This window comes from Lithobates pipiens, unplaced genomic scaffold, assembly GCF_037356315.1.
Source record: "Lithobates pipiens isolate NorthernLeopardFrog02 unplaced genomic scaffold, aLitPip1_a1.2 Scaffold_13, whole genome shotgun sequence".
NCBI lineage: Eukaryota > Metazoa > Chordata > Amphibia > Anura > Ranidae > Lithobates > Lithobates pipiens.
Window position 1 is genome coordinate 247,512,829 of NW_027507718.1, and position 18,428 is coordinate 247,531,256.

At 40.8% G+C, this 18,428-nt stretch overlaps 1 protein-coding gene across 2 annotated transcripts in view; it reads left to right on the forward strand.

The window, feature by feature from the left end:
- Positions 1-14,805, forward strand: part of IBSP (integrin binding sialoprotein) — a 45,736-nt gene extending 30,931 nt beyond the window's left edge. Inside the window, exon 7 of one of the 2 annotated variants that reach the window (XM_077476479.1) lies at positions 12,679-14,805. In XM_077476479.1, the coding sequence (XP_077332605.1) occupies positions 12,679-13,017 (339 nt within the window). In that variant the 3' untranslated portion in view covers positions 13,018-14,805. Of the gene's footprint in view, positions 1-4,455; positions 6,960-12,678 lie in introns of those variants that run through there. The other variant, XM_077476478.1, reaches the window with a different exon arrangement.
- Positions 14,806-18,428: the final 3,623 nt, after the last annotated feature.

Genomic DNA, 18,428 nt, shown 5'->3' on the forward strand with positions numbered 1-18,428 from the left:
TTCTATTTCTAGGTCCATCAGATTTTTTTCCGGAAAAATGATCAGACCAGTCCACACATGATCGGATTGTCCAACAGACTGATCCCGTCGGACCTAGTCTGCCAAAAAGTCCGGTCGTGTGTAGGCGGCATTACTATATCTATTCTTAAAAGTGCATTTAGATATTTAGATCACACCTGTGCTTTGGACCCAGCAGGTCTTCCCACTACAGGCTGTCTGCAGAAAATTATAGGACCAGTCACCCTGCACAGAGAAAGAGAGTAGTAGTGACTGGTCTTTATTACAGGCAACTCCTGAACAGAGGCAACGTGAAAGAGTTTTTTTCATGCTTGCACAACATTGTTATTATTTTTATTAATATTATTTTTTTACAGGATCTATATAGCGCCAACAGGTTGTTCAGTGCTTTACAGCATGAAGACAGATAGTACAGTTACAATACAATTCAGTACACTGGGAATTGGAGGGCCCCAGTTCATTAGAGCTTACAATCTAAAAGGGTCAAGTGATAAAAAAGGTGTTAACTGTGAGGGGTGGGCTCATGGAGAAGAACAGTTGTTAGGTGGAGGCAGGGTAGTTTTCTCTGAAGATAAGAATTTTCAGGTGGACTGAGTAGGAGATAATCAGACTGGGATAAGAATTTTCAGAGGATGGGAGAAGCTTGGGAGAAGTCCTGGAGGTCAGTATGGAAAGAGGTGACAAATGAGCTAGGGAGCTTGAGTCTTGGAAGAAACAGAGAGAATGGTTTGGTTGGTGTTTTGGGACTAGGTAAGTGATGTAGCTGATGGCAGAGTTGTGGATGAGCCAGGGAGGAAGTGTAGATTGAGAACAGGAGAGATCCAAGAACAGAACCTTGAAGTACGGTGATGGAAAAAGGAAAATGAAAGGAGGATGCAGAATTGTAATGGCGCGTACAAACGATCAGATTATCCGCCTGTGTGTGGGCTCTGGCAGACTTTTTCTTCCCAAAAGTCCGGCGGACTTAGAAAGAAGCCTTGACTCTGCCCATCTGTGTGCTAGTCCGCCGGACTTTTAAAATGAACGGACTTGCCCACACATGGAGTAAAGTCCGTTCATTTTGACCGTGGCTCCAGGTAGATTGAACTAACGAAGGAAGTCAATTTCGCAGCTTCCATTGGCGAGAATGACACCTCGCTAGCCCCGTCACCTGGTATGGATTTAAAGAGGAACCCCTATGCCGAAAAAACGGTGTGGGGGTCCCCCCAAACTCCATACCAGACCCTTATCTGAGCACACAGCCCGGCCGGTCAGGAAAGGGGGTGGGGACGAGCGAGTGCACCCCCTCCTGAGCCGTGCCAGGTCGCATGCCCTCAACATGGGGGGGTGCTTTGGGGGCCCCCAGATTCCGGCCCCTACCCTATGTGAATGAGTATGGGGTACGATGTACCCCTACCCATTCACCTGGGGGAAAAAGTGTAAATAAAAAAACACAACACAGGTTTTTAAAATACTTTATCAGACAGCTCTGGGGGTCTTCTTCCGTCTTCGGGGGTCTTCTCGCTGAACTCCTCCGTTATCTTCTGCTCTTTTGCTAGCTTCTTTACTAGCAGAGGGGTCCAGCTTTCTCCTTCGTCGTCGCCGCCATCCGGGGGTCTTCTTCTGACTTCAGGGGTCTTCTTCTGACTTCGGGGGTCTTGTCCCGCTCTTCGGTTCTTCTTGCTTCCGCTCTCTTCTTCCAGCTCTTTTACTAGCGTTGGTCCGGTCTTCTGCTTCTTCTGCTTCTTCTTCCTTCTTCCGATGTTGTCACGATGCTCTCTCTGGCCGTAATGGCAGGGATGCATTGCGTGGTGACTTATAGAGGGATAAGGGGCGTGGTTACCGGTGATGTCACATGGTGACCCCACCCATTATGGTGTCACATTCCCAGAGGATGCTGGGACTGTGACATCATAAGGGGTGGTGTCACCATGTGCCGTCACCCGGTGACCCCGCCCCTTATCCCTATATAAGTCTCCGCACAACACGTCCCTGCCATTACGGCCAGAGAGAGCGTTGTGTCAATATCGGAAGAAGGAAGAACAAGGAAGAAGAAGAAGCAGAAGGCGGCGACGACAGCGACAGAAGACTGGGCCAACGCTAGTAAAAGAGCTGGAAGAAGAAAGTGGAGGCCCGGCAAGAAGAACCGAAAAGCGGGACAAGACCCCCAAAGTCAGAAGAAGACCACCAAAGTCAGAAGAAGACCCCCGGACGGTGGCTCCTCCGCTAGTAAAAGAGCTAGCAAAAGAGGAGAAGATAGCGGAGGAGAAGATAGCGGAGGAGTCTGGCGAGAAGACCCCCGAAGATGGAAGAAGACCCCCGGAGCTGTCTAATAAAGTATTTTAAAAACCTGTGTTGTGTTTTTTTTTATGTACACTTTTTTCCCCAAGTGAATGGGTAGGAGTACCCCATACTCATTCACATAGGGTAGGGGGCCAGAATCTGGGGCCCCCTTATTAAAGGGGCTCCCCGGATTCTGATAAGCCCCCCGCCTGCAGACACTGACAACCAACGGCCAGGGTTGTCGGGAAGATACCCTTGTCCTCATCAATGGGGACAAGGTGCTTTGGGATGGGAGGGCTGCAGGGCCACCCCTTCCCCAAAGCACCCCCCCATGTTGAGGGGTACGGCTCAGGAGGGGGGGGGGCGCTCGCTCATCCCCACCACCTTTCCTGACCAGCCGGGCTGTGTGCTCGGATAAGGGTCTGGTATGGACTTCGGGGGGGCGTAGGGGTTCCCCTTTAAATCTATACCAGGTGATGGGGCTAGCGAGGTGTCAATCTCGCCGATGGAGGCGGCAACATTGACTTCCTTTGCTAGTTCCGTCTACCTGGAGCCACGTTCAAAATGAACGGATTAACTCCATGTGTGGGCAAGTCCATTCATTTCAAAAGTCCGGTGGACCCCCGCCATGGTCCAGTGGCTTGTCCGTCGGACCTAGTCCACCAGAAAGGTCTAGTTGTGTGTGGGCATGTGTGGGCAGGTCCGCTCCTTTGGAAAGTCCGGCGGACCTCCGCTGCAAAGTCCGGTGGATAGTCTGATCGTGTGTACTCGGCATAAGTGTCACTGGTGGGATAGGTAGGATGTGAACCAACAAAGAGTACAGTCACAAAGACCAAATGAGTGGAGTTTTTTTGAGGAGAAGAGGTGGTCAACCCTATCAAAAACAGCAGCAGAGAGGTCCAGGAGTAGGAGTACAGAATAGTGACCATCTATTTTAAAGGTTAGTAAATCATTTGTGAATTCTAGGAGAATAAATTCTGTGGAGTGTTGAGGCCAAAATCAAGATTGAAGGGAATCAAGAAGGTTATTCTCAAGGAGATGGTAGCTCAGTCAGTTGTAGACCAGGCGTTCAAGCAGCTTGGAGGAACAGGGAAGCTGTATGTAGGTTGTTATGATTGGTGGGATCCAGTAAGGGCTTTTTAAGTATGGGGGTGACTAGTGCATACTTTAGAGAGTTGGGAAGGATGCCAAAAGAGACTGAGAAATTCATAATGTGAGTTAGAGCGTGTAGGATGGAGCCGGACGGTGACCATAGTATTTGTGAATGAGCAAGGTTGTGAATGAGCAAGGTTGTAGCAAGGTTGTCTATAGTAATGGAGTTGAATGAGGTAAGTGTTGAGTGTACCTGTGGACATAGAGTGTTAAGTGGGGGAGATTTCTGTACAGTGGAGATATCATCACAAATTATATCAATCTATTTTATATCAATCTAAGTGATTGGCAATCTCCTGGGCAGTAAGCGAGCTAGTAGGTGGAGGAAGTGGAGGAAGAAGTGTATTAAAGAGTATTAAAGGTAGAGAGGTGCTGACAGAAACTGAGAGTGATAAAATAGGTCTGATTGGCAATGTGGAGGCAGGGATTGTATTTTTTGGAGGGAAGATTTATATCGGTCTTTCTGAGACTTAGTATTACGCCACAGATGCTCAAGAGCATGACTAGGTTTTTTGAGACTTCTGGTATCATCTGTTTGCCAAGGTTGTAGGGGTCAGGGCCTGGTTTTGTGTGTAGTGAGGGGGCAGATATGTCTAGGGAGGATGACAGTGAGCTGTTGTAGACAGAAGTGGCTAGCTTGGGGCAGGACAAGGGTGAGATTTTGTCATATAGGTGGTCAGGAGCAGAATAGAGAAGGGAAGGGTCTGGAAGAAATGCAAAAAGGTACTAAGATTTAAGTAAGAATTCACAGGCCTCTTGTATTTAAACAATATTTATTTAACCCAGATCTCAGCTTTATCTGATTAAAACAGTAATAAGAATATGGAATCGCAAGCATGTACAATTGTGAAAGTAATAATAAATGACCCTAATGTAAATACAGTTCATTGAACATATAGTACACTTTCCCTCTAAGACGCCAAACTGTAATATGTACAGTGCACTAATTACTAGAGTACTTTAACTGTACTATATAAAAGAGCTTTCAGTTCATCTCACTTACACATCTTACCATGTGATTAGGTTGAAGAAAGCACTGCGAGCATGAATGAGACAGGCACTGAACAGACGAGTTCTGCGAGCGAGAGCAGCACAGACGTGCAGCCTACACAAGTCGGCACCATAGAGCCTGCCACTACACAACTTGAGGAGAATGCTGGTGTGCCCACTGAGCTTCCTAGGAGCAGTGACTATGAACATGTAGGCACTGAAGAAGGAAGCAATGGAGGTGTTGCAAGCACCACTGCTCCATATGATCCAGAGTATAATGAGTACCAATATGAAAATGGTTACTATGACCATGAAAATGAAGTTGACCCTAGGAGAGTGAGAGGTGATAATTATGTTAGATACGAGGATGAGTATGATCCTTATGCACACCAGTATTAACATTATCAATAAAGAAAAAAGCTGAAAGGTTGCGCATATATTTTAATGTATTATGTTACTCTGTACTACTTTTTATTTAAATTGGTATAGGATTAAAGCTTTTGTCAGATATTAAAAAGTGAGAATATGCACATCCTCTACTATTCAAAGTTCACTATACACACTCCTCTAATCTGACAAGTTAACTCAGGTATTCACATAATTTAAAGGAGTTATCCACTTTTTAGAGTTTGACCCTGGATTTATGGTGCCTAAAGTAACAGAGAGGGACTTATTCACATGATATTCCTGCTAATGATTGCAATGGCACGACTGACCAAATTTGTCCATACCATTGTACTAGTGTCATTTTATTCATATAGAGTGTCTGCCATGCCAAGTTTGGATTATAGCGGATATCAGACACAAGATGGGGTTCTTAATGCAAACCAAGGCAGTTCATTTCTAAAAAGTGGAAAGGTCTTTTAACAAATACTGCAAGTTATTATAGCACTGAAAGAACATGCTGAAATACCGTGTTAGTGTAATTTCTTTAGAGAAATATAGAGACTTTTTATTGCAGACCTCATCCTGAAACTGCAATCTCCCTAGCTTCATTCTGACCCTTTGGTTTTAATTCTTTCTCATTGACTGAAACAAGTAAGCATAGCGGAGAAATCGGGGTAAAGTAAGATGTACTTAAAGCAGAAGTATCTCAATCAACATTAACTATTTTTAATCCTTATATAGTTACATAGTTAGTAAGGTTGAATAAAGACACCAGTCCATCCAATTCAACCTAAGTGAGTGTGCATGTTTACAATTATCCCTATCCCTGTACATTGCATCTCATGAAGGTACCCATATAGCACCATCAATTTACACATACATTGCACACTCACATTGGTCCCTACCCTCAAGGAGCCCAAAATCCAAGGTTGCCAACCCACATTCATACACTAGGGCCAATTTATGGACAGAAGCCAATTAACCTACCAGCATGTCTTTGGAGTACCCAGAGAAAACCCACGCGGGAACAGGGAGAACATGCAAACTCCAGGCAGGTAGTGTCATGGTTGGGCTTCGAACCAGGCAACCTCTTTTTACTGCTAGGTGAGAGTGCTAACCACTGCACCATTGTGCCGTCCTAACATTCAATGCTCCTAGCTAGTAAAAAAAGAAAGGTATATTATATTTACTTGTTTTAAACTTTTTTTTACATTTCTTCAGTTGATTCTTGGTTTATGGCCTTGGCCAAAATGATGTCATACATCCCAGGAGTCTTCTTGGCCTTTTTTTTTCTTTCTGGAGGGAGGAGGAAAGGATGTTTCCTTTTTTTTCAGCTAAGCACACTCTCCTGCCCTGCATGCCTGAGCTAAGAGTAGATGGATTCTGGGAAGTAAATGCTACATAAATCATCTGCCCTTACTCAAGATGGTTGCCGCTATCAGTGATGTTTTTCAAAGTGATTTCCCAACAAAATAAAGCATGGAGGCATGGATGGATGAGTGAATTTGCTTTGAATATTAAAAATGAATTAATAGTGTTTTCAGTTCGTGGTGCTCAGATAAAGTTTAGTTCTGCTTGAAATACATACTTGTTTTAGGTTAGTGACTCAATGTATTGAAGCCAAAGGGTCAGCATAACTGCCAGTCAAAAGCATTTTCAAAAAGAAAAGGCAACAATGACAGTCACCATGTTCCTCTCTCCATTTGACAGCAACAGATTTAGACATTCAGCCCGGGATGATCCAAAGCAGCAGACATAACAATGTCTTTTTGTATGGCCCATGATATGAATATGAGTATAAACTTACATTTTCAGAATGGGTACTCAGCACGCTCTTTAAATATTTCTCTTACACTGTTTTACAAATACAGTATATACTTATCCGAGGTGCTTTTTTAATGTATCAATATTTATGAAAAAAATCTGGCACTGACATTTCACACAGTTTACAGCTCAATATTGGCATTTTCAGTATCTGTAATGAAAGTAATATCATCTAACATAGCTCTGAAATAAGGCAAATCACCTTTTTTTTTTTTACATGAAACTATAACTTTGTCTGACATGTGAAGTAGCAATTGCATAGTTTTCAGTTCTCTACAAATAACTATATAAACTGCTTTTAACTGCGTTCTGTCACAAAATGTGTTAAAATGTAAAATAAAAAACTAAATGTTTGCTATAGTCTAAGAGTCTTGTGCTTTAATCTATACAGACTAATTTGTTGTCGGATAAATATGTATTGGGTTGTGTTTGTTACAGGGGATTTATTTAAAAAAATGAACATTTGCTGTTAGATTTTGAACCCTCATAGGTCATGGAATACTCCCTAATTCCCACAACATCCTAGCAAACAACAGATGAACAAAGGAGGAGTCCTTCTAAAGTTCAGTGCAGGGGTATCAACAGAAGAAAAATTGTCCAAGAATCCAAGAGAGAATCATGCCACCTGGGTGCAACAAGCAGGAAGCCTACCAGAAATATGTGACCGCTAATGGATAATGGTCAACACACATTTCTCATTTATAATGAAATCCTCCAGACCTTTCTACCATATACGCCAAAGATCAGTCATACAGCCTTGGAAGTATCTCCTAGACTTCTGTTTAACCAAACAGGGCACGGTTCCCAGCCAGGCTAATTGGTCTCTTCAATCATCAGACATATAAATAAAAAACGCTAACCATAGTGAACGCCCATTTTCCCAAATAAAACTTTTATTAAAAGTATTACACTTACAAATATCCAGCAGATATGAAGCATATACAATGCATTAGAGGAAAGCTCTGATCTGCATTTTTCAAAATGGCCATGAGTACATCGCTCATACATAGTGCAACGTATGTACTAGCTCCGCCTTAAGTATTTTGCCACATATGACGTCACCAGGAGCTATGGAAGCACGGCGCCACAACACTGTTTAAATAGGGCAAACCCACAGGGAGGATCTGAAGATCATAGGACAACTCATGTAAACTAGGTGGACCCTGTACACAGCCATAATGTGTTATCACACCATTACGGCACCTTTTAGAAAAACAAGCAGCCAATCTTGTAAGTCTTTTCTAAATCACAATAAAAAGATTATATATATATATATATATATATATATATATATATATATATATATATATATATAATGATAATTTAAAATGTCCATGCGCGATATACTTTTGGAGACTGGCGATCAGAGCTTTTCTCTAGTGCTCTGTAAATGCTTCATATTTGCTGGATATTTGTAAGCGTTATTGTACAAATGGGACTTCACTATGGTTAGAATTTTTGTTCCATTTCTATGTCTGATAATTGCAATAAATGTAGAGCCTAAATAGGTTCCTGTACCTGCGCAAATTAATAATTTGATGATGATGATGATTGATGAGACCGATTAGCCTGGCTGGGAACAGCTGTCCTGTTTGGTTAAACATCCTAAGGCTGTATAATTGATGTTTAGAGGATATGGATCTGGAGGATTGTATTATCAATTAATAACGTGTGTTGACCATTGTTCATTCGCAGTCACATATTTCCATATTTCACATATTTCCAGGAGATACATCCTAAAGCTGTATGACTGATGTTTGAAGTATAGCGGGAGGATCTGGAGGATTGCATTATAAATGGAAAACGTGTGTTGACCACCATTCATTAGTGGTCACATATTTCTGGTAAGCCTCCTGCTTGTTACACCCAGGTGGCGTGATCTTTCTTGGATTCTTGGACAATTTTCTTCTGTTGACCCCCCCTGCACTAAACTTTAGAAGGACTCCTCTTTTGTTACTGTGAACCAATTTCATTCTCTATTTGAAACTGACACACATATCCTACTTTGGTTTCAAGTTTTTATGTACTATAGTTTAACCATTTATATGTATATAATTTTTTAGGTTTATTGCACATGATTTGATGTTTTTGTATGAAGTTCATTTTACACATGCCTATCTTTGGAATACATTTTTTTTATTCACTGTGATACAATTTGCAACGCTGCAAATTGGCCATAGCGCAAAAGATTCACTTACTTTCTATAGTTACAGCACAACTTCAGTTTCTGTCACCCTTTTTCCTCTCACCTTTCTCTCTGAACACCCTAGTTACATGAACTGAAAAAAAAAAATACTGTATACATACCTCAAATCATGCAGTCTATGGTCTGGTCAATTGACATCATTAGTCCTCTTTCTCTAGCGGGCAGTTCCTAAATGCTGCAGACAACAGTGCCATTGTTCTCTGCAGAATTCTCTTGTGATTCCAGGGTGACCTGATGACATGTTCCAGAGTTTAGGTCCTTGACACCCTTTGCTCACAGGAAGCGAGGTAAATGAAGTTGAGTGTTATTCAACCCAGAAGAGAACCAGCACTGGATAGCAGAAAGGCAAGTTTGCAAGTGATAGTAAAAGAGAGAACTGCCGAGAGAGGCCTTTTTTATGGATCTGGCAAACAATATTTATATACAGGACCGCTGCCAGCGGGGTACCGCCGGCCCTCCTGTAGAGGGCCTGACACAAGAGGGCCAGGACAGGGAGGGGGATCGGTGTGGCGGGGGAGGGGTTGTTTACAGAACAATGCCCTGTGCGGTTCTCTGTATCAGCTGAAAACCGGTTTCTCCACCTCTCCCTCCTGCCGGCTTTCAGCTGCTGGGAGGAGAGTCCCCGAGGGCATCGTTCCTGTAATTGCCCTTCTACTGTCTGCAGTGTACCGATAGTTCATGTACAAATTGCGCCAACATTTATATAGAAACCGGGTCGACATTCATATGCAAATCATTCACTATTTATATGTAAATTGCTAGGGAATTTGTATGTAATTTGGGTTGGTATTTAAAAACCTGATGGGATTCATATGCAAGTCACGCCCCCTTCTCTGCATGCTTCCCACCTTTTGGCTGCTACAGGGAGATGGAGAGCATGGGAGGGGTCGGTAAATATTTACCGGACCCTTCCTTTTCTTAATGGACACAGTAGGTGTACCAATCACTCCTGTATCCATTTATAACTAAAGCATTGTAAACTGTGTTTACAATGCTTCCGTTTATGAATGAACAGGAGCTTCTGTCTGTCTTAGTACAGCTGTTGCATCCCCATAGCATAACATAGGCTGCCTGCACACAGTAATAGTCACATAAAAAAAAAACACAAAAAAAAACATTTACACTGTACAGGCCACAGCAGCAATGTGAATGAACCCCAATACCTCATTTACACAGAGAGCTTTATTTATTACCTCAATACAGATTTACAGACTTAAATTTAGCAAGAATGTTATATAAGTTATGTTGTGTTTGTGTCTACTAATAGTGACTTTATTGTATTTTTATTTTTACTGAAAATATGGTTTGATATTTTCTGGGTTGCCCTGTCAGATAAGCTGTACATGGCCCCATGAATTGAGCTCAGACTCAGATTAACATGTCTGCTGAGCTGAGGTCTCCTCCTCTGTGTCTTCATCTCCCCCTCCCTCATCCTGTCAATACAACTAGAAAAAGGATCTCCTACACTCCCCGCCTCACCCCGTCCCTCCCCTCTCTTCCCTCCCGCCCCCCTCTCCACTATGTACACACCTCATTGATTACGGTCAATCACCAGTAACTCCACTCCACCCACAAAATTAGTATTACAGGAATCAAATTATTGTTTTTACAAGACAGATATCATTTGTGCACTATCTGTAATGTTTCTGGTGCATTTAAACATGATTTTGATTTAGTGTTCTGTTTTTAATTATTTATTTTGTCTCAGTCATGTGACCATCGTGGCGCCAATTGGCACTGCAGGGCCACAGGGTGTAAGATCACAGATTCCTCTTCTGATGTATCTTGCATACGTCAAAATCTGTGTCCCTCCTACTCGGCTCCCTTGGCTCGGGAAAAGAGGTTATAGGACACAGGACGGAGCTAAAAAAAGGCTAAAAAATAAGTATTTAGACAAAAAATATTTTTTTATAAAAAGTTGCAGAACCATGTAATGTATCCCTGATTAATTGGGGGAAATTGGGTCAATGACCACTTTAAGCCCTAGGTTTGAAAACATTCTTTATAATTGTTTTTTTTTAACTATCCTCCCAGAGACACAACACATAATAATGGAAATAGATTGTCCCTACCATGTCAAATCTGAGTTCAAATAATTCCCAAAATAGTTTCAAATCAATCTAACTTCTGACTTGTATGTTTAGGCCTATTTTTGATGTAGTTTTATTTTTTTCTGCATACCTAACAGTTAAATTATTAAAATGAAGGCTAAGAAAAATTCCCATTGCAAGTTGTGGATTCTGTACTCAGATTGAAATGTGTTTGTTGTGTTTGTATAGGCAACAGCATAAAATGGAACTACATTGCATCTGAGCAACACAAAACAGAAACGCTATGATATTCATTTTTAATAATCAAAGCAAACTCACCCATCCATGCATGTCTCCATGCTTTATTTTGAGAAATTACTTTGAAAAACACTCCCCTAGCATTTCTGGCCATGGCCATCTTAAATATGGGCAGATGATTTATGTAGCATTTACTTTGTGGAATCCTCTTGTCCTTAGCTCAGGCATGCTGGCAGGAGGATGTGCTTAGCTGAGTAAACCCCTCCTCCCCTCCTGAACTATCCTGACATGTATGACATAATTTGCCTAGGCAAGAAACCAGGAAGTAACTTAGTGTAATGTAAAAAAACAAAAACAGGTAAATATAAAAAATATCAATGTTCATTGAGAGAGGAGTTTTAATTTTGTTTGTGTGATTTTGTATGAACACATTTGTATAAATCGGCTACTTAACCTAAATTAGAAGGTTGTACCTCAAAGCAGGTATCATGCTATCCTGCTTAAAATAAATTGAAAAAAAAAAATTATTAACAGATTTATTAAAACAGCAGCTTTAATAAGATAAAAAAATATACTGGCCCTTCATAGCTATCTCTAAACATGATGCTTGGATAATTGGGAAATACATCAAAATATGGGGGTTTTTTTTCAGGATTTTTATTAGCAAACTCCTTTATCGTATTTTTGTGCAAGGTTTCAAAAAACACAATCTATAAAAAAAAAAAAAACGAAAACTTAAAAAAAACCATTATAGCTTAAATTAAAGTATATGTCCAGGTATTACTCCAAAATTACACTCAACTCTCTTTAACTCCTTTAAAGCATATCCCTGCATTTTGCTTTCCCAGTATCTATGATTTTTCCATCTTGTATACATTTATAAGGACAATGACAGTGGCTTATTGCATTTCATGAATTCTACAATGTTACTTCCCTATAAACAACTTTCTAAATTATGTTAACAAATATTGAAACGCAAGATATTCTAATTTGTTTGAAAACTAGTCAATCCAAAACTGTTTAGTGGATAGTGAAAAGTCCCACTACCTAACAGTGTTGTATATCTTTTTGAAATTCAAGTGAATGAATCTGAGTCTGCACAACAACCATGGTCAGCTTAAGTGGTTCCTCACATGCCTGCTGATTTTTTTAAATTCTATTATGGCTAATGCAGCAGGATAAGTGGGGACAACCAAGATGGATATGAACGGTGAAGACTTCATGGTGAGCAGGAACAGAGCTAGGAACTAAGGCAGACAGGTTTTGCCACCAGAATCTCCAAGATAAATAAAAGCTAGCTGGTTATTCAGCCTACCAGACCTATAACTGAAGTATTACATTGGGGTGCATGGAATTGGCAAGATACTAATTGAAAAAAATAGTTATTGACATAGTTCTTCTTTTAAACAGTTTGATAACAGATATCTAAAAAAAAAATTTCATTGTGAGATCTACTATGGTAAATATATATATACAATGCATAGCCATGTGGTGATTGAAATTCTGTAGGTATAATTAGTTCACCTTACTTGTATTTTTCAACATCATTAGGTTGAAGACAGCACTGCAAGTCAGAATGAGACAGATACTGAGCAGCCAAGCACAGCCAGCGAGAGCAGCACTGAACTTCAGCCAACCCAAGCTGCCACCATTGCTTCTACCACTGAGACACATTATAATAATGGTGGAAACAATGAAATCTTAGGTAATGAGGAGGGAAGCAATGCGGGTGCTGAAAACGTTGCTGCTCCATATTATCCTGATAACAGGTACAATGAGCATTATGACCCTCATGACCCTTATGGAAATGATAAAGGTGACTATTACAGAAGATATGAAGAATACTACAGACAGCAACTCTATGCTCACCACTATCATTACTATCAATAAAAACACCACCAGACCAAGAGAAAAACAAGAAATGTTAAAGGTTAACCCATAATTTATAGATTATTTAACATTCACTCTGGATATTACAATCCTGAGAATGACAATGGAATTACAATAATGCATTCCTGAATTCCCAGGAACTACATTTTAAGTATTAATATAAGAAAAGGTTCCATAACTGTCCTATACATTTACTAAACCAGCTCAGGTATCTTACTACTCCTTGTTAACAAACCTACATCAACAAAGGAGCCTGTAATTAGGTAAAATAAAGCTCCCATTTTGTCACATTTCTGGCACGTTTTTCTGTAAGTACTTTAGAAATTATATCTTACCTAGGCTTTTGAAGTATACATTGCGTCCAGTAGAAGATGTTGAAATGTTCATTGGGAACTATAGAAACAGAAAAACAACTTTATACACTATTGTAGATAACTGTTAAAGTAATGCATGGTAACACAACATAAAAACATTTCCCTCTGGGCATACATTATAATTTTTCTTATTCAGTATGTTTATTGGAACCTTAAAGCTTGAAGATACAGAGGCACATAAACATCATGGTCATTTGACTGCTTACAATATTCAAATTGGGTATAATAATGATTCATGAATGCACACATCAGGTACTGATCAATGCAAAAGGGAAATATTACTATAGTTTGCTGCCTTACACTATTTTTTAAAGGTCGGAATTTTTTTTTACTTTTTTGAGGTTGTCTTTTTCAATTGTCCCTGAAAAAAAGGCCAATGCTACATCCTCTATTAACCATTTTGCTGCTTCATATTAATGTATTTCTTTAAAACATTTGTTCTATTTCTGAAATGTTTGTTGTTTCTGAGTCAAGCTTCACAGGCCAAAATGTATTATTTACAAAGGAAGGATGACAAAGATGCAACTTTCTCAGGATAGCATAATTGTGTTTTTTAATATTTTCAGGCAATTTTTGACTTTTTTTAATGTATTAAATAATGCTTTTTTTGCTCCTTTTTTCTGCTCTTTATGCAATTTTTTTTTTACTTATCATTCTACATTTATATATTAGTAAAAAAAGCCTACAGTAGCAAACGGCAAGTAAATAGTAAATTCAGGCTGGATTAAATGCCAGTTTTGACAGTTTTCTATACATCTAACTTTTTTGTCGCAAATGTTGAATACCATTACAATTTTTAAAGGATATACCGCATGTTAGTATTGCACATGCAGTCTTCATACAGTGCATTTATAGAACAGGCATACTTACCACTGAAAGTGAAAATTTTAATGTGAAAAGTTCACATTTATTGCAAGGATTTTAGCGAAAATCATTGCAGACTTTTACCTCTTCCTGTCCTGTGAATGCCAGCGATCTTCTAAATGCGAGGGTCTAAACAAGTGCAAATGGTATAGAGCAGTTATATTGTTTTGGAGAAGTGGAAAAATTGGAAGGTTAGTTTACTACAATTACATGATTAGTTGCAGTGTTGTTATGGGGATGCTCAGAAGAACACAAACTGCTGTGTATATGAAAGTGACAGATTACAGCATAGAAATTATCTTTTAATTTACTCAGAGTTACATTTTAAATTACAAAATGGTATATGACCTATATATCTTGCATCATATTTTATGTTATTAATGTGGCGGAGAGATTCTACCAGCAATCCATTTGGGTCTACAATGAATCATTTTTTCTTAACTAAAATTAAATTTAATGTGCGGTAAGCAGGTTTTTACTCAAACAGCCTGGAATGACAGCCTTGGATTCTTTGCAGGCAATATGCATTTTTAATGTTTAATTATTGTTGCTTCTCAAAAAATTGTATTAAAATATAGAATAAACTATCTGCTGTATACTTAAGAGTCTGGTGTTCCCATCAATACTTTAAATAAATATATGAAGTTATTAAAACAGAACTATGACCTTTAAAAAAAAAAAACTTTTATACTTACCTAGGTGGATGCAGCATGGATCTACGCTTCATCTTTCCCCCATCAACTCTGCACTGATCGACCAATCACTGCTGATTGCTCAGTTCTCCTCCGCTTTGAGTAGAGAGCTGTGACTGTCAGTCACCAGCTCTCTGCTTTGCCCCTCCAGTGCTCACTGGAGCATTGTGTTGTGGAGGTGGTGGGAGTGGCTAGCTCTTAGTGGATCACTGAAAGTCTGAGCCAGGTGCTGATCCAGGCTTCTGGATGAATCTTAACCATATGGTCCAGATCTTTTCACAGCCTGGACCAGGTCTATGACATCAGTCGACAGTGGGATTTAGCCAAGGAATACAGAACAAACTGAACTTCTGTGATCCCCAGGAGGAGTATAGTCAAAATAGCTTTAGCTATACTTTTCCTTTAAACTACTTCATTCACTTTTTTAAAGTCCAACCAAAACTGACAATAGCATTCAGATTCCTAAATCCTGGACAAGTTAAGAGTTATTGTCATTACTCCATCCCACTATGCTTTGGAGCAATAGATACAAACACAGTTTCTTTCAATTATAGCACTTTAAAGGTACCAAAAATTGTATAAAAATATGTGCTGAATTGTTAAAATTCAACTTTTATTATAAAACAATTAAAACAAATGCAATTTAAACTTAGTACCATACAATTTACACGTATATTACATAATATGGATCCCAAAAAATCGATTTCCAAGTGTTTTACAGTCATTTGCAATGTATTCCCCTCCATTCGGCAGTGAGGCTCCCGGATGGATATTTGGCTCCACTCAGGGGGGGGGGGGGGGGGGAGGAGGAAGTAATACAATTATTATTTGTGGGTATTCATTCCCACTTCTTCAGGTTCTGTAAATTAGTTTTAACTAATTTCTAACTATATAAATAGAAATAGATAATTGTTCTATTACATAGGAATATTCTCAAAGTTGGTATATGGCAGAGCCAATTTTTTGTATTCTACAGATTCAGATTACCTATTACCTAGCAAGTATTTCTACAGTGGATATAAAAAGTCTACACACCCCTGTTGAAATGTGAGGTTTATTTGATGTAAAAAAAATGAGACAAAGATAAATAATTTCAGAACTTTTTCCACCTTTAATGGGACCAATGGCAGCTGGTGCTCAAAATTTTTGGTGGGGTGCATACAAACTGAAAATTTCTGACAAAAAAACCCATCAATTGCAGTATCACTGTACCAAACGCAGCCGCTGTTCCATCAAACTTTGCCACTGTGCCATCAAACGCAGCCATTGTGCCCTTAAAACGTTGCCACAATGCCCATCAAATGCTGCCACTGTGCTATCAAACATAACCACTGTGCCCATCAAACACTGCCACTGTGCCCATCAAACGCTGCCACTGTGCCCCAAATGCTGCCATAGTGCCCCAAATGTTGCCACCATGCCCCAAGTGCTGCCACCGTGCCCCAAGTGCTCCCACCATGCCCCAAATGCTGCCACTGTGCCCCAAATGTTGCCACCGTGCCCCAAGTGCTGCCACCATGCCCCAAGTTCTCCCACCGTGCCCCAAATATTGCCACTGTGCCCCAAATGCTGCCAGTGTGCCCATCAAATGCTACCACTGTGCCCCAAATGTTGTCCCTGTGCCCATTAAATGCTGCCACTGTGCCCCAAATGCTGCAATTGTGCCCCAAATGTTGCCACCAAGCCCCAAGTGCTGCCACCGTGCCCCAAATGTTGCCACTGTGCCCCAAATGTTGTCACTGTGCCCATTAAATGCTACCACTGTGCCCATTAAATGCTGCCACTGTGCCCCAAATGTTGCCACTGTGCCCCAAATATTGCCACTGTGCCCATTAAATGCTGCCACTGTGCCCATTAAATGCTGCCACCATTCCCAAAATGTTGCCACCGTGCCCCAAGTGCTGCCACAGTGCCCCAAGTTCTCCCACCGTGCCCCAAATATTGCCACTGTGCCCGCTTCTCACATTTTTGGGCGCCTATTACAGCCTATGGCTCTAATCAGGTGCTTAAAAAAAACACCCCCGCCAGTGTAATTCAGATCCCCGGTGCCCGAAAATGGGCCAGGCACCTGAATAGGGGGTGTCAGTAGCGACCATAGATAGATTCATGCAATGCATGAATCTATTTATGGTGATTAGAGCGGTGCAGGAGAGGGGGGAGGGAGTAAAAATAAAAAATAAAAATATTGTGATCGCATAAGTGTGCACACCCTCTTATAACTGAGGATGTAGCTGTGTTCAGAATTAAGGAATTACATTCAAAATCATGTTGAATAGGAGTCAGTACACCCCTGCCATCATTTAAAGTGTCTCTGATTAACCCCAAATAAAGTTCAGCTGTTCTAGTTGGTCTTTCCTGACAATTTCTTAGTTGCATCAGCAAAAGCCATGGTCCGCAGAGAGCTTCCAAAGCATCAAAGGGGTCTCATTGTTAAAAGCTATCAGTCAGGAGAAGGGTAGAAAAGAATTTCCAAGGCATTATTATATCATGGAACATAGTGAAGACAGCCATCATCATGCAGAGAAAATATGGCACAACAGTGACATTACCAAGAACTGGACATCCCTCCAAAATTGATGAAAAGACAAGAAGAAGACTGGTCAGGGAGGCACAAAGCCATTAGGCTTCTGTTAGAAAACTGAACAAGAAGAGGAATTTCATCTTTCTGCATGGCAACGACCCAAAGCAAACATCCAAATAAACAAAGGAATGGCTTTACAAGAAGAAGATTAAAGTTTTGGAATGGCCCAGCCAGAGCCCAGACCTGAATCCGATTGAAAATATGTGGGGTGATCTGAAGAGGGCTGTGCACAAGAGATGCCCTTACAATTTGACAGATTTGGAGTGATTTTGCAAAAGAAGAGTGGGAAAATATCACCAATAGGGATGAGCTTCGTGTTCGAGTCGAACATACGTTCGACTCGAACATCGGCTGTTCGCCCGTTTGGCGAATTCCGAACGTTATGGGCCGTTCGCGCCAAATTCGTGTGGCGCTCACGGCCCACAATGCACTGCGTCATCGCAGTGCATTGCTGGCTCATGATTGGCCAAGCATGCACTGTGACCCCGCATGCTTGGCCAATCACAGCGACAGCAGCGAGGAGAGCCACGATTGGCCACAGGCAGGATGCCTGTGGCCAATCATAGCTCAGGCTGTGTAGTACACGCCCCACACTGTATAAGGCCGCCAGCGAGGCAGCCTAGTGTAGTGTGTTGGCGTCTGAAGCAGTTAGTGGGTGTTCTGTGTACCTTCAACACAGTACACACCGATCGTTATCGGATGATTTTCGATCTTGCTCTTCTGTAGTGGTTGTTGTCTGCTTGCCCTGACCGCAGTATACACCGCTATATTCACCTCACCTATATAGTTAGTGATCTATCTTTTATAATAGAGCTTGCAGTCAGTAGTGTTAGGAGCTTGTGCGTGCTGTCTGCGTGCTCTGTACCCAGTACACACCGCTATATCCACCTACATAGCTCT